The following is a 17,878-nucleotide window of genomic DNA, read 5'->3' as shown; positions in this document are numbered from 1 at the left end:
AGTGCGCCATCGCGTCTTTTCGTCACTTTTTCTAATCGCATTAGAAAATGACGATTAAAAGGGATAATGTTACGAAGTTCGTCGAGAGACACGAGCAGCGAAGGAAATATCCTATGTCCTATGCCCTATGTCGTCGTGAAAGACAAACGAGCGCGCGTTTCGCGATTAACGATGTGTGGCATGTATTCCCTTCGAAAAAATTATGATTTATTTTATTACTATATAAATTCATTTTTTATAAAAATTTCCTTTTCCAAAAGAAAATATATCTTAAATATATGAGAAAAATAGAGTAAATAATATTTTAGCAAAATTGATTTGTGTCATCATAAGACTGTCTTTCACGTAGTAATATTGAATAGATAAAAGACAAGAAAGTATTGCCGCATTAATTTATCGAATTGGAGAATATATTTTATACGATTGTCATTACGGCGCTACAAAGGCTTTAAAGCAGAAGCAGAAACAGAGGAGGGAGGGGAAGAAACTATATAATATCTAAAAATTTGAAATAAAGTGCATATTTCTAAAATTGTTTTTAGATTAAAATTTCCAAATTAAAAGTAAAATTAATTTTAAATCGTATACACGTAAATCGTATATACTAGTACATATGTATTCTTCTCCTTTACTCTGATTTTGTAAAATACATCTCGCGTCTCTGTCGCACGTGGATATATCGCGAAATAAAATTTGCTCCGTTCAAACCGCGAAAACAGGTAGATTCTGTCGAAAACTGTACGCTAGCGAACAATCAATGGATAGAATTTCGCTGGTGATCAACTCGTTGTTATCTCGATTCGTCGTAATGACATCGCGACTGTGATACCATTGTACGTACAACACAATCGTCGCGTGAAAAGTGCACTATTGGTCGCGACAAAGTGACCATCGTCGATTCAAGATGCAACTTTGACGGGGCAATTCAACACGCGAAATTTCATTCATAAAACGATATATTAATAAAACGATCGTTATTTCATGACAGATATTCTGTGGCCGATGATAAAAGATTTTTATCGAACGTTTCTTTTTTATCATTCTTTTTCATCGTTTTTAGGTATTGTATAACACGATGGCATTTATTGAAAAAAAAATGGATTGCATCGATCTTTCTATTTTGAAGATTGTATCTTGTCTTTTTATCTTTCAGTATCTATTCGTTATACCCCATTGTAAAAATTGAAATGAGACGCATAGTAAACGAAAATACCTTGAAGACTTCCCAGGTTGCGCTGAATGGCAAGACGGCGACCCCGACCATCAGATCGGCAACGGCCAGGCTGACGATGAACATATTCGTGACGTTTCTCAGCTTGCTGGTGCAGTAGACGGCCAGTATGACCAGGACGTTACCTACCACCACCATGACATTGACAATAGCCAGAACGATTAGAGTAACCACATTCCCCAGGCTTGACCACTCGACGCCGTCGTACAAAGCAGCGCATGCGGTGGCGTTCAGCTCTCGCATTTTAATTAACTCTCGCGGTCCTCGGGTGCGCCCGTGCGATCTTGTCGAAGGACTCCAGAGAATTTCGTGTACGGCAATGATGACGAGAGATGCGAATCGGAAGGAACGCGCCAAACACCTCGAGTCGCCATAATCGGGAAATCAAAGTTTTCTTTCGTCATGCACAATGGCACTTATCGATTATCGACACTCTGTGATCTTTGTTATTTTCACCGAAAACTATAATGTATACGTCTTCGCCGACAATAGAGACTGCGATTCTCGACGGTCTATCGATTCATTTGACGAGTCGCGGGATTAAAATTTGAAGCTCGCAGTTTTTTCCTAGTCCTTGAATCCGAGGACACAAATCCGAGCACACTTTCTTCGTATATTAATCTATTGACTAGTTATGTTCGATCACTGTACGAATTACATTTAGCAACTTTACATTACGTGATTTTATCTCGCGAATTGATCGTTACTTTAGAACAGAATTATACGGATCGTTTCTCTCTTTCTCCGAATTATTAAAAATCACCGCTGAATTATTAAAAATGACAGTTGTGTATGTGTGTGTGTTAAACGAGATACACTTGCCTTCACACTATCGACGTAACGTTAATTATTACACTTGTTTCCTCTTTTCCGATATTTTTAGCATTTGTGACTTTCGCGTTGAACACAACCGTTGAAGATCCTCCGTATAAATTCCCGTCAATAGTTCAACAATTAGGATCGGATGAGCTCGTCGGATACGTTTGCCGATACACCTGATCATAGACTGTGCAATCCGGCAGTTTTAGTTTCGCGGTCGCCAACACAATCGCGGAACGTTGTTTCGAATAATCGATAACCCTCACTCTCTCTCCCTCTCTCTCCTTCTCAGGTCGCTCGTGTTGCACCTTGGATTTCGTCTAACGTTACGCGGCCTTTAAACAACGAGTAGTGTTTTAGACAGCGTCGACAGTATCGAATTCAACGGATTACGATCCAGTCCGTTTGTCGAATGTCTGCGATTCACTCGTCGTCTTCCTCGTTTCTATGTTTGCGAATTGCCATCGCGATTTATATCGACGAGACACAATGCCTTTCTGGAATTTCATCAAGGTCAATTTGTAGATCGTCGCATTGCTTTCTCAAGCATTGCTTACTCTTTCTCTTTATCAGCAGCATCAAAGACCTCAATGGCATCACTTGGATCCTCTCGGTAACGTTGATTATTTCACCCCGTACCGAATTTTTTCTATGCGCGATTCTCTTTTCCATCCACGGTTATATCTGAAATTATCGATTGAATGAAAGAACGCGAGATTCTATGAACGATACTTCAATGCGATTTTGCGCGGAGACCTGTTCCCGCTGGCGTAACACGCGCTGGAGATGATTCTCGACAAAAATCGTGCAATGAGGTCGCTCTATAATCGCCCACGTCAATATCATGGGACTCCGCATTGTCACACGATCCACGTGTCACAGTCCATTAACGTTTTCCTAAATAGAAACGACAGAATACAACGAGGTAAACGTATCTTAGCGAGCTTAGCAAACTTCGGCGACGAGTTGATAACGCAAGTGTCGCGATCGTTGTCGGTTTTCTCTTCCTTTCTTCTCGCCTTCTCGCAGCAGTAGCAGGCTGCAATTTCTTCTCCGGAGACCGTTTTACCTCCGCTGTATTGCTTCGACTGCACTTTTCGCTTCCGCCACACGCAAGACGATCACATACCCACCTAACGTGACCCTTCCTCCTTTTGCGGCTTCACCCTCTCGTATGACTGGAGGTGCTTCTCCTCCTTCTTCTTTCCTTACCAAATCGAATCCAACGGAAATCTTCCGACGTTCATTCCGCTCGAAAGATTGACGTTATCCCACCAAGAATTGAAAACAGCGTCGTCGCTTCTATTAAGCGCGGTCATTGACTGGCATTTTCTTCTTGAATTTTACCGGCGTCGAAACGATCAGTTGAGTGCCTTTCCCTCGATCTCACCCGCTTCCACGATAAGAGGCGGCTTGATCCTTTCGGGAAGCTATGGGCGAATTTTATTGATATAAATCGATGGTGATTTTTTTGAAACCTTAATTGTACATCGACACTTTCGCTCGCGTAGACACATATATAAGTAAATTTCAGAAGCATATAAGAAATTTTTCTACTTGAAGAATTTTAAGATAAAGAGATTTTTCATTCATCTCCTGGACTTGCGCTTTGCTTTCCTTCTCTCGCTATTTGTAATTATAATAAAAGAGTTTCCTGTGGTTTTATGATTCTAATGAACGTTTCGCCAAAGAAAACGTCCTGTCGTCGAATAAATTCCTAGCTCGCGTTTATTTAAGAACGTACGATCTTCTTTTCGGTATCTTTGTAGATGACAAAAAACTTGTTCAACTTTCACATTTTAACGCACACGATCGGACGATTCGCGCCGACAAATTACGATCGTGTGATTGCTATGTGACTGCCACGAGGGAGAAAAATTATTTTTCTCTTAAATTTCGCTTTTCTGCCAACGTTGAACGGAGCAGTAATTTCTGCTGTTCGCTTTGCGGAAGAATTTGCGCTTCTCGCTCAACTCAATGACGAATATTTCATATATTCTTCGTTGAATGAAAATCTCTATTTCGCGGTCGGCGTTTTTTATCGTGTCGAGAGAATCTCGGCGTGTATAAACGGTCGCTCGTTACGTTCTCGGATGTAAAAATCGAATTACTCTCGTCGTTTTATATTTGATAATCTCTTAGGAAGGAAGAGAGAGAGAGAGAGAGAGAAGAAACTGGTTAAATTATTTCTCCTCCTTCCACCACACTCTTCAAATTAAATTTTCGATTCGCTTCTGTTCGTGCTTTCACTCAACTCAATCTTCTTCGCGAAGAATCTCGTCCTTGCCGATCTTGTGATCTATCGCGACATTATGTTCAATTTCTTCTGACAATCTCAAATAGTTGTGACTATTCACGACTAGTCATCGGACGGACAGGGGGACGGAGGCGCGAATCAGAATTCTTCCCTTTTTTCTTGACGCTCGTTCTTCTTCGTCAGGCGATCGTATCGACGAGTAAAGAAATAATCCCGAACGTATACGCGTGCTATCTTTAACAAGCGGATCCGCGTTCGTATCTGCCAATCTGCCTCGAGTCTCGAAATCCCGATTCAGGACACTCCGCGCGCGCGCGCTCGTCCGTCAGGATTACGCCTCCTGGTGCAATGAATTTGCTGTTACGCGGCCGACCGGAAATTGCAATCTACCCCTACAATATCTTCCTGCCTTTTCGCAAGCTTCCACTTAGACTGACGTTACATGCGAAAAAAGGTAATCAAAAAAGGGTACCTTTTCGGCAGTGTGTCCTTTCTGGAAGTGTGATCACGTTTCACCGCGAATGACGAAAGTTGAGTTTTCGGTGCGATTTTTCCGTTGACGATCGTTTGTTGATGCGTCAGAGATGCAGGATAAATTGATATCAAATTGATACTGAAAATTCCCACGGTAAATCCCGGTGGATTAAATCTCATCGATCGATTTTGTACGCTTTCCTCTTACTTTTTTTCGGACGTGCGTAGGCGTTTCATTCACTCTCGGAAACTGTCGATATCGAATTGTACCTTTTATGGTCGTTTTTGCAAAAGAGATAAACGAAAAGTATTATTTCTCTTTTCGACGATCGCTTACTACTGAAAAAAAAGTAGATACAAAACTTGAAGTCGTTTGTTCAGGCTTCAACGTTTCCTTCACGCTATCCTTTCCTTGTTCCGCTTCAACAATCTTCACAAACGATTCGTCTCCTACTTATCGAACGTGTTGCCAGATTTAACTGCGAATAGTTTTTCTTCGTTCGACGATGTTTTTCCTTAACTCTTTCGTTTCCTCTGCTCGTCGAATTATATATTTCCACGGAATCAAAGAAATTGTCGGACTAGATAGCTCGTCGATTGGATAGCTCGCCCTCGTTCGCACTTTGTAATTCAAGTTTGCGGAAGTAGTCGCTTGAATCTTTAATTCAATCAGTCTGTACTTTCCATCGAATATTCTAAGCTAATCCCGCTAATGTCAATCGTTTAGGTTTAGAAGTCTACCTTCTCCTCCTCGTCTTATTACGCTGTCGAGATTCTTTCTTCTCTCTTTTTTTCCTTTTTTACGCTATCGATTAAGAGATCCATTATTATTGTCCCTTGCTCTTTTCACAAAAAAAAAAAAAAAAAAAAGAAGGCGCTAAAACGCCGCATGAATTTTCAATTATCTCTCTTTGCAGTTTGTTCGGCACTCTCACGAATTTTCTTTAATTATGCCTCATCTGCGCCGATGATCTGATATGCCGAATGAATTTTTAATGATCCCTTCGGATTTGGTTGCAATCTATTCTTCAAATTGTGCAAAATGCTTGATAAAACTCCAATGAGGTCACTGCTATAGTCACTCTTCCGTTTTGCGGAAGTCCGGCTATTACATTATCTGTCTTCGACAGGGATTTGAATAATAACAATGATACTATACGATGATGTTTGATTTTTACTTTAAAAGCGTTTATACAAAAAAATCAATTTTATTTAAATAATTTAGCGTTTACTCTAGTTTTTGATAATCTAATTTCGTCGAAGCACTTTCAACGCTGATCTATACTTTCCGAATGCGCCGAAGAATTAAGCACATTCTTCTTTCAGAAATTCGGTGTAAATAATCACATCCGAGAAATTTGCGTCAATTACCATTGGCGTTTGGTCTGAAACGGCTGAATTTTCGGCAATTCCAATTTTAATCACACTCCATATATATATATATATGTATATATGTATTTTTCCACAAAAACACTCCAAACGAAAATGTCGCTTTGATCTCTCCCCTTATATTTCTACCATGCGTTTAAATATCAGATTTATCTGTTCGAGTTCCTTTTCACATTTCGACTCCCAATCGGCTCTCACCTCGGTTTTCTCTTTCTTAATTACCTCCGCTCTTTTCCGCCCTTCAATTTTCTTCCCTCTCAATCCAAACGTTTGAAATGCTCTACATCCCTCTGCCTCTTTTTTTAATATTTCCTCTCGACCGCTTGTCCTTTTTAATTGTCAATCTTCTTCAATTATTATCCCACTATCTGTGGATATAAAGCGCTGCAAAATTTCACGAATCTTTCCGATCTCATTCGAAACCACCGAATAACGGTTTTATAACGATATTGACGACGCGACAATCCCTTTCCGCCGATGCAGCGAAATAACTTTAAGCCTGGTTCAAGTATTGAACAAGGTCCGAGTGCCACTCAAACTTTTCGATGAATTCTCCTACTTGAGCTTTTCCGCTCGATGTAGTCACAGTTATCGTAGATCTTGAACGAATCGCGTGAACATCTCACGATCTTTTCGAGGGATTCCCTAACTTTCAGGTAACAGCGACCGCTCGTCCATGATAAAAGAAAGAGGGAACACTGCCAGGTAATCGAGAGCGTATTGTCGAACGTGGTTGGACGCGAATCGAAGCACGCCGAGTAAATCTGACAAACGTTTCCTCGATGGATCTCGTTCCGCTTGCGTTGCTTTTGTGATCGTTAACCGACAAAGTAATTCCGAGCTTGGTAATTTACCGGCTTCGTGAAGGAAATTCTTGCCGTCATTTATATGCAACTAATACGTTCTACGATGGCGCTAATAAATGCAAGGAAAACAACGTTTCGATTTCTTCGCGAAGATGAGATTAGCTTTGCCTTAATGCGTATTTTTTAATAGTCTTTAAAGAACATGGATAAAATTCAAATTGCTATTAATGTTTACAGTATTACAATATGAATACATAGTTTATAATACGGATATAGAGTTAATCACGCGACAAAGTACAGCAACGGCATCAACAACGATCGAGCAATGTCACAAATTACGACAATAACGTTCCAGTCTCGCATGTTCTTCGTGAAAAGTCTAACTTGATCAGTCTTAACAATTTTCGCGCATCGAGCCTCTGAAAATCGGATTCTAGGAGTAAAAATCACAGCCAGTGAAGTGAAATTACGCTCGTCGATCGTCGCCACGATCGCGATCAGTCTCGCGTGCTCTCGTATGCATGTGTGTACGTGTGTGTATGCGAGTATATATGTGCTCCTCCTTTCTTCGACTCTCGTCGACTTATCGCTTTAGATGCCACTGGATGCGCTAAGTTATCTTCCGGCATCTGGCGCACTGTCTGTATCTAAGCAATCTGAAAAGCGCTGCTTTCTTGATGCGCTTCGATCGCATTATTTCGCTCAATCGGTCTTAGTGCTACGACGGCCGCTTTAGGAGACTCTCTCGAAGTAACGCGCGTAATGCATCCCACCGGGCTTCCCGATGATTTATTCCGCCCTCGCCTTCATCCCATTCTCCAACGGTAACATCTGCAAAAGAAAGCATGAGAAAAATCTCGTTGTTATTACGGCAAGAATTGACCATCGACTGTCGACGACTGCAAGCGACGAGGCAGCTCGAGCCCGAAGTAAAACGATAATAGGTTGCACTTATAAGAAAATATTCAGCTGTTACTCAGTACGTTTTCTCGACAGGGAAGAGGATATATTTAACGAAATAAATTAAATTTTTCTTTCTTCGAGCCTCTAATAAAAAAAATGATAATATTTAAAAAAGTATTCTCTGATAGAATAAAATTAAATTTTTTTATTCACGATTCTTAACTTTTCAGGAAATTGATTTTAAAATAATTAAATCAATAATATTTTTCTCTGTTTAAAGTCGAATATATATTATCTCTTGCTTTCTCATGTATGCAAGTACACTTATAAGATAAAAATTATTTACTCAAGTTTAAGATAAAAAATGCGTGAATTTTTTAAATAATGCAAATTTAATTATTAAATTAATAAAATAAAATTTAAGAAAATATAAATTATTAAATTTAATTATGAAATTACTCAAACATATATATATATATATATGCAATAAAAAAATCGTATAAATCTCAACATAATTATGCAATCTTCGAATCTATCGGAATTCTGAATAAATTTGGTAGTTCCATGTCACTACAAAACAAACCGGATATATTGTACTAGAAGTGAAATTTGTAGCATGCGCAAAATCGATAGAGGATTCTCTTCAAAGATTAGATGGCATTGAACCTATGATAAAAGCCACTTACAAATTCTTCATATTTCGCCAATAACGATTGCTCGTGATCGTAAATCATGTTTATGCGACGTAAATTTTCTGCAATTTTAGTTTCTTGCACATAATTGCATGTGTGTGTGTGTTAATCTTTTCAATTTTATCCATCTAATGTCATATATAAAAGCGAATATACATATAAATATTTTCATACGTATATTTATATATTTATAGATTTAAACATTTCGTAATTTGATCATATTTCCAATATTAATTTTCTATACTTGGATGTAATAAAATCAATATAAAATATATCTTTTATATTGCGCGATACAAAATAAAATTTATCTCTGTATACCTTCATCTTATTTGTAACTAGGTTACAGAAAATCCTGCTTTTTCTTCGTTTTTTTATATATTTTTTTTTTAATTGCAATTGAGTGCATCTTAACAGCACCTGGTGCATTTATGTGAAATACCCGTTCAATAGGGACGTTTGACGTAATTCATTGGAAATGTTCGAATATAGAATGCGACAATAATAGAATGTTTCCGCGTATAAATGTATGTACAATAAAAAAATTTTAATGCCGTATTTAATTAATAATTTGTGCTTATATGTCTTTAAATAATTTAATTTAATAATACGTTATCAAAAGAGTATCTCATATGCGTGTCAAATTATAGAGATACAATATTACTTTTTCTAATAAAATATACACATCTATACAATTTTATTTTTTGACGTTCTTTCATCCTTCGATTCTACGATATATTAGAAAAGTCAAGAATATATAAAGTCTCGAATCCTTTTAAATCTGTTTCCCTTGAGTGTCATTTTTATTTACATTTTTATTCTAAAATTATAAATACAGAACAATGATATCGCTTGCTAATTATAAGTCATAAAAGATCTCGGAGAAAACTGATATTCGTTTTTCTACTTTTCTACAATATATGTATCGACATAAAAAAAGTCGCATAAGAAACGTTAATTGCGTTAAAAGCGTGCGCGTGGTTGTTTATCCTCTCTTTATTTGTATGCAAAATGCACACAATAACAAATATGACAAAGGGATTATGGATAAAATTTATTAAATGATAAACAGAAAGAAGAAGAAAAGAAATGAGGAATGGTAAAGAACGCGAGATGCTACACTAAACATATATATATATAAGAATCCATTAGAGCAAACGCGCTAATGGACTCAGTCTATATATTTTGTTATTTTTAAAATAGTATAATATTCAAAAATAGATAAAAAACCGTATCTTTTTCGTAAAAAAATAATCCGAAGGAACGGACACGTTAATCGACACAATTCCGTATTTGCACGCAATGTAAAAAAAAAAGAGGATATGCATAAACCCGAGTAATGCAATATATATAAGGAAGAACATCGTCCTGCGAGGAGTCTTACAGAACATTTGTGTAAGTACAAGGTTCATCGCGTATGCATGTACATTGGCTGTAAAAAAGAAACGGCCCTTTATGCAAAGATGCGCGCGCGAAAGAGGATGATTATAAATGTATACATGTATACAGTGCGTCTTTGGTATATATACTGAAACTACGTATCTTCTCATCCGTTCTTATGTTTACAGAAGCTTGAAACGGTCGGGAAGTTAAAAAGCGTCTCTATAACCAGGAATAAAACCTCAAAGAATGTGAGGAGACACGTGTTATGCGAGAAGTCTGACCTATTCCAATTATATCGCGTTCACAGTGTATAATATATAGTACAGCTATTTTGTTTTATTTTATCTTCGTAATTTCTATAATGTTAATTATATAATGAAAGGGAGTTATAAAAAAAATTTTAAGGTTTAAATTTTAGTTTAGGTCTTTGTATTAAAATATATAAATCGCCATAAATTTTGTATTTCTCATGATTGGCAAAATATGAAGCACGCAGTTTTTTTCTTCTAGTAATTTATAAAAAATTTGAGAGCTAAATCAATTTTCATAATCAAAATTAACTCGATAGAAAACTGTCTCTAACTCGGTGCAATTTCTCACGCAATTTCTCGAGAGAGATTGGCTTTTAATCGGCACGTGACATAGCTCTTCATCGAAATCATGCTGGTGCCAAAGTAGCGCGAGGCTGTTTAACGAGTCCGAAAACTTTAAATTGCTACATCGAAGAAAAGTTCCCGGAACGTTACCTTGCCACGCCGGTATCTTTCCATTCATTTCGACAGCGTACATAAATTTTCCCCTTCGGATCTTACCGTAAGATTCTCTTTCTCGATCTGGTATAAATTCCGCGCGGCTTCGATATCAGGATCGAATCTCTTCTCTCTTTCTTCGTTTCTGGTCTGAAAAAAGTTTGTTCTTCCGGGGAGGAGAGCATAAGTCGCGCGAAATTACACTTCGCTGATTAATAACGGGTGTCAAGAGCGAAAATCTCGATGTGCATCGACGTATGAAGTAGAACAAACGCACGCAGCTAAAATCAATATCGAGATACGGGGATAATTGACTGGATATGCTTTTGAAAAAATATCTCGCTGAGAAATATGCCACCAGCTTTCCTAAAAGCTTAGATACAAAGCATCAATACGCCTACGTCAATATATTTCAATATCTTTTTAAATACAGTTACACTTTCGAAAAAAAAAAAAAAAAAGTATCTCTCTGCAAAATTACAAGGACATCCCTGTAAAGTAGATAAATTTTTCTCTCAATACAACGCGTTGCGTATATTAAAATTTTCGTCCCACATTTCAATTGCTCAACAAATAGCATTAAAATCATAATCTGATATTTTTAGTAAAATAAAATTAATAATTTTTACAAATAAATTAATATATAAAAATTTCTTTTTAGATTTTTTTCTCAACTACAATTAAAACGCCGCAAACATATTGTCGAGATCTTCTCGCGAGGATTGCAAAGCGGAGACAAGTCTCTTCGGAATTACTTCCGACTTTGGCTTTGGCCCGACACGGAATAGATTCGCTCCCCTAGCTAACGGTGATTATTTAATTTAAAATGTAACATCGACGAAATGACGTGAAAGAAGAGACGACGAGAAACCGGTGGCGTTCTAGCGACAGTTTGCCAGTAGCCTAAATTATGACTAAACGGGGATTTGAAAGCGAAAGTTTGCCAGTTTTTACCGAACGGGATTATTGATATGATGTTACTCGACTTCCGTATTAATATAAATGCAATTAAACTTATATTAATGAATCTAAAGAATACAACCAACCCGTTATTTCGTGGATCCAAAAGCGTGCTTTACAACTCATATAATATAAAGACAAAATCAATTATGCATATAATTAATTAAACATATAAACAATAATATAATATAAAAGAAAAAAAATACAAAGTTCAAAAAGAGAAAACACGAATATTATTTTAATATATATATATATATATATATATATATATATATATATATATATATATACTGTTAATTATATAATATAATGGAAAAAATGTTTCGTCGTTTCAAATGTTGCCATTTAGCATTTTATATAATGACTTTAATTGTAAATTGCTTTTAGCTTGCATATTTAAATACCATTATTTAAAAAATATCGGATTGCTATTAATATTGCTAATATATTGCTTAACAATTATTTAAATTAATATATCGAATTATATATTATAACATCGAAAGAGAGATATATTATTATTTCTATTGTTGCTACAATTGATAGCAAAGTCAATGATATTATTTCGACGTTCGAGTGTGTCATTACTATTGCATTATATAAGTTCATCGAAAATGATACGTAATATAAACCGTATTATAATTCAAGAGACTCTCCGACGATAGCGACGGTATGTAATCGCAAAGATAATTAACGAATAATAAATTAATTGATATGATTACTTTTGTACTGACAGTACGCGTTTTAATCCAACCCGAAGTCGCTACGATTATTCATTCCGTACGCAATTACGACGATAGTGCATTAGTAGACGGAAATTTGCTGCGAGCTTATTCAACCTCCAATCTCCAAGTTCGCCTCGAATACGATCGCCAAGTAGCACAAGTCAGGGAAGAGGCCGACGTCGACATTTGGACGTCGTGCAGAGATGAAACGGCAGCGAGACGGTCGAAACAGAAAAGCAATCGTCAGCTAACTTAAAGCTCTGGAAATGTTGTCAACAATTCGTTCAAGAGATCGCGAACGCGATTGTTTGTTTGTTTGTTTTATAAACTGCGAATATCAAAGCAAATCCAAGCGTGATCGTAGCTCGAATCGATCCACGATCAATTGAAACAAATCGAACGGTAATCAGCAGCTCTTTGTGGTCAAAAGACAAATTCGCATAAAAGATATATACAAAATTGTTATAAATTATATATATATATATATTGTATATATATGTAGGAAAAAGAGAGAAATATATATACATACATATAATTAAGAATTTCGAGAAAAATAACTCTACACTAGTTAAAAAATCTCAAGTTCGCGGGAAGTGATATTATCCTGTAATCAGCTCGTACAAAAATTAATTCAAAAAAATTTAACGAAATCGTGAAGAATAAAAGTTTTCACAGCTAAAAATATTTATAAAAATAAATTGGTATTTTAATACCGATTATCATTATGAAACATACATGTCATTATTTTTAGCAAATGACAGCAAATTAAATTTGTCAAGTACAGATAATATAAGAGATAGAAGACATAAAATCGTAATAAAAATTTCTTGCTTTGCGATTCTTAGATTATAAGGAAGTACTTTAAAATCTTATATTGGCACGGCATGATAGTGGAAAAAAATAATGGAAAATAATGAGATTCGAAGGCAAACGTTTTCGCACCGCAATTAACTGCGACAAGTAAGAGAAGAGCGTCGTTGAAACTTGCCGTTTAATGAATCGTAACGAAACGAGAAATGGTACGTAAAAAAGATTATCGAAATCTTAAGAAGATTACAGTCGCATTAATGATGGCTATTAATAGCATAGCATCTGTATATCATAGTCAAAGTGCGTCTACTGCAATCAAACTGTATCGAAACGGCAATGATTCGTGCAGTAAGCAGCGCATAATCGCTGCACGATTGACTGTATAGCGAATTTCGAGATGCGAGATGAATCATCAAATATCACGGTACGTGATGATTAAACGACAAGTGGAAATAATTATCTCATTAGTGATATACGAGAGCGCGAGAGTATCTCTAATTACAATGCCTAAAAATTTACTCCTCTTTCTTGTGCGAGATTATAGTTTAATTGAATAATTCGCTGATAATTATATAAAAAGTTTAAAATAAATTCTATATAAAATAAGTTAATAACGCGCATTTGTAATGTCGTATTAATTTCGCAGCAATATAATTTTAATCGGCAATAACTTAAATGAAGTGAATGCGTGCGTAACGTCTAACAAATGTCACTCCGGATATCAATTTAATTAGTATACAAAAGTGCGCCGTTAGAAAGACCAAAGTTATTATCATTACTCTGGTGCTCGCTATATAGTATTTCTCGCGATATTATTACCATCTTTACAAATTTAGCGTTAAACTTTTACCATCCGATTTTCTCGCGAATATACGGCGAGATACATCGGCCGCATAATTGTTATTAAACAAGTCGCATTATGTCGCAACGAGCGACATAGTTCAGTAATTATAGTTTGCTCCACTTATGAACATTACCTTGTTGGTAAATTATTAAATGGCTTAGGAGCACGCGTCCATTGAACTTTCACGTATCGTTTGCGTATCGCGATACGCAAACACTGGCGTATTCAATTTCGTTTTGCGTATAACCGCAGTTAATTATCGTTTGAATATTTCGAATGCAGACAATAGTCAATCGTCTGTCAATTAAATTGAAATCATTAACATGCACGTTAGTATATTCAGCGTCGTGTTTAGTCCTTTCCTCATAGTTTCGTGTATAAGAAAATATATAAAAACTTTTATATTGTTTCAAATTATAAACTTAATTATTATAGAAAGAGAAAAAAGAAGACACATATGTAAGGTAATTAAAGAAATTTATATCTATATTGAATATAATATCTCATTATAAGCCGCGGTAACATTTCGATAAATTGATCGAAAAAACAATTTTAAAATAAAAAAAAATATATGCAGTTATATGAAATATAGTGATTTTCAAACAGAATGGATTTTTTTGCTCAAATCACGGTGAACATTCAACAAATATTGTATAGCGAGCGAGATATTACATTGGCATTGCAACTATCGACAACTGTGGAATAGAAAAATATATTTCATGCCAATATTTTCTTTATCCAGTCTCCATTTTATTTACCCATTTCTAGTGTATCAAATTATCCTGCGTGAAAAATTTTGCCTTTCTGACGTCCCGGGTGCAAGCACTTTCCCTCTTTCTCATCCACATCTCGCAAAGTTATTTCCAAAACTTCGTCCCGTGCGCGTGACAACTCACTCTCGCATTCTATGATAATCAAGTTTATTAACGCGAGATTTACGTGATCGAGACATTGCGATTTTCGCGAGATTTATTTCGTGCATTTCGCGTTTCATCGTAGAAGCAATTAGTCAAAAATTGCCGATCGCGTGAAAATTCTCAAAATTTTCGTATATCTTCGAGACAATTTTAATCCTAGAACAAAAAAATTTTGTGAATAAATTGTAGTATCAACGATTATAAAATATACGCGAAAAAATTTCAAGTCTGCGTATTTGAATTTTATTGTATCTGTTAGGAAAAGCATTAGAAAAATATTATTAATTGTATGTATTATCATATAATTATGTCATATTATATATTCGTTTAAATGCAAATTTTTATAGACATTTTGAGCTTTATAAAAACACTATATTAATTACGAGATCAAACACTTTGTTAATTTTCTTCGCATTTCATCGGCATACGCGAATAGTGATATGATCAATGAAGGCGTATACCATATACGTATGCTCTTAATTTACGCAAACTTACTTAATTTACGCGACCATTCATGTATTATTAATCTCATTCTACTGTGCCGTCTATTCCTATTTCGATCACAACCAAAAAGCCAATATAACACCCTTCGTGTAAGGCGGAGGTAATAAAGACTACATGCTACAACCGATAGCTATATATTATATAGTACACTTGTTGCGTTAATAAGCACGCGTCAGATTTTTTTGTATTTTTAACTTTTGTTTTATCGTGCAAATAGACGATAAAATAATTATAAAATATAATGTATTTAAAAAGACATATAAAATATGTGTTGCTAATCGTTTCAATTTTTTTAATTATCTTTCTATATACGTATTGCGATAAAATTGACTCGAGATATGTAGAAAGCGGCAAGTAAATCGTTCTCATAAATATAGAGAATATGAATATATCCAAAAAGCGCATATATTACACGGAAGAGTAAACGCATATCTCGATGAAAATCAATCGACTGTTTACCGCGGTAGGGAATATTATTTTGTCGTATCATTATATTTGTAAAATATCCTGCAGTTTTCACAGATGTGCAGTACGATCCCAGAATTTCGCCCCGTGACCTTTTCGCGTTTTCGCGCCACTCCCGACAATAGATCTCCCACGCGATTCTCGGTATCTGGATTCTCTTCATCCTTCGTTAACCGTATTATAAAGCAAGTAGGGACTCGCGTTTCCTTATCTTGGCACAATTATCCGTTTGCCACCTAAATTACTCCCGTTGACTTAACCGCTTTCTACCGTTTCGTCTACTTTAAATTGCCGCTAGCATCGTTTTATTGAAATGTTCTCGCAAAGTAGGTGCGCTCTCCAATCCCCAACTTCGAGATTCGGGATGCTTATTAAGAGTCATGGCCCGTCGAAATCCATAACGAAGCGAATGTCGGCTAAGTAAGTGCAGAGATATAACCGGATGTATATAACCTCGTTTGCTCGAAGTTGAGGAGGCACGAAACAAGATAAATACCCACAGCACAGGGCGATATTTACCCGTAACAAGCTTCGAGTCCTGTGATTTCCGCATTTACTTTTATCTCAACGACTAGATAATGACGGCAGCGTAAAAGTATTTTCGGAGAATCCGTCCATTTTGAATGCAGTCGAAAATATTGCCAAATTTAAATATTGCTTCGTTAATGCTATTTATTCTTCACTAATTAATAGTTGCTAATAATAATTCTTTCCCTTTAACACCAGAATTTTTCTCCATATATTTCTAGATATTCTTCGTGTACGTAAGTTTGTTCAATTCGCCAAACAAATGCACAATATTCTCTATTTCTCTGTTCTCTATACTTTACTCTTTCATATATATTATTTTATAATATATTTTATATATTACATTTGCTCTATATACGGTTTACGTATATTTCAATATATTATTAATACAATTACTTTTCTTACATACATACTACGAAGTGAAACAATGAAACAATTTAATTAATAAAATTAATGCAGTACTATATTACATTTTTATATCAAAAGAAACGGGAAATTAAATGCCTCGCATTTTAAATTTTCATTTCCTACAAAGTTCTAACGAGTTTTTACACCGTTCAGTATTTTAATCAAGTGATAGGAATCTGAAAAGGGGATGTGAAAGGTTAGGTTATAATATAGTAATTAAAGTGTAATTAAAAATAGTCGAAATCATTGCAAAGTTTTTAGAAAAACGATATTAATAAAATACGAAAGTATCCAGTTTATTAAACCTGTATTAAACGTCACATCAATGTATGACAGAGGTGTTAGAACAAAAATTAAATATCGCTCGAGAAATTTTTCTATTTTCAGTAATTACATTCTACATTATTTTCTCTACATTATTTTCGTATAATTAATTCAGAATATTGACGTTTATTTCTCGTGTATTTTTGATTCATTATCATAGAATAATTATAAGATTTTATTATATTTGACAAGATTTTTATCGTTTGTCACATAGTAAGAATCTCGAATAATTCGTTTCATATATAAATCTATTATTATTTATATTGTATATAAAAAAATTTTAAAATAATTTTAGTAAATAATTTTTTATATAAAAATCAAGAGAATTTTTTTTTTATTAAATATGTCAAAAGTAAGATTAATTTGATTTTAAACAATATGAATCAATGTATTTTTAACATAAAACTTAAGTGTTAAAAAGAACACATAGAATTTAAATGTTAAAAAGAAAACTCACCGCGTTCTGTGCTAATATATACTGACTTAATTCTTCCTTCTTGCAGTAACGAATAAATAATTTCTTTATTGGAATCTTTTTCTAACGAATGACGGTTCGTATAAAGATGATCCCCGGTAACAAGCAATGACGAGAGAATCGTTGGCAGGAACTAGCCATCTATCGAAATGCTTATAATCCAGGCGATGATAAGCGTTCGCCCACAATCTATTCACGCACGCCCCGGTGATTTTTTCACG

General features: G+C 35.3%; 1 protein-coding gene across 7 annotated transcripts in view; it reads right to left on the bottom strand.

Annotated features, from left to right (window-relative positions):
* The window catches only part of Oamb (Octopamine receptor in mushroom bodies), a 106,655-nt gene that overhangs the window by 7,350 nt on the left and 81,427 nt on the right, over positions 1–17,878 (bottom strand). For 6 of the 7 annotated variants that reach the window (XM_070299526.1, XM_070299529.1, XM_070299523.1 and 3 more), the window contains one exon: positions 1,214–7,807. In XM_070299526.1, coding sequence (XP_070155627.1) covers positions 1,214–1,474 — 261 coding nt within the window. In that variant the 5' untranslated portion in view covers positions 1,475–7,807. Of the gene's footprint in view, positions 1–1,213; positions 7,808–10,763; positions 10,982–17,878 lie in introns of all 7 variants that reach the window. The other variant, XM_070299527.1, reaches the window with a different exon arrangement.

This window comes from Polyergus mexicanus, unplaced genomic scaffold (genome assembly GCF_030449975.1).
Source record: "Polyergus mexicanus isolate NDT 795.1 unplaced genomic scaffold, iyPolMexi1.0 SCAF_7, whole genome shotgun sequence".
Lineage (NCBI taxonomy): Eukaryota > Metazoa > Arthropoda > Insecta > Hymenoptera > Formicidae > Polyergus > Polyergus mexicanus.
Note: the sequence above shows the minus strand (reverse complement) of the source record. Positions and strands in the feature narration are given on the sequence as shown.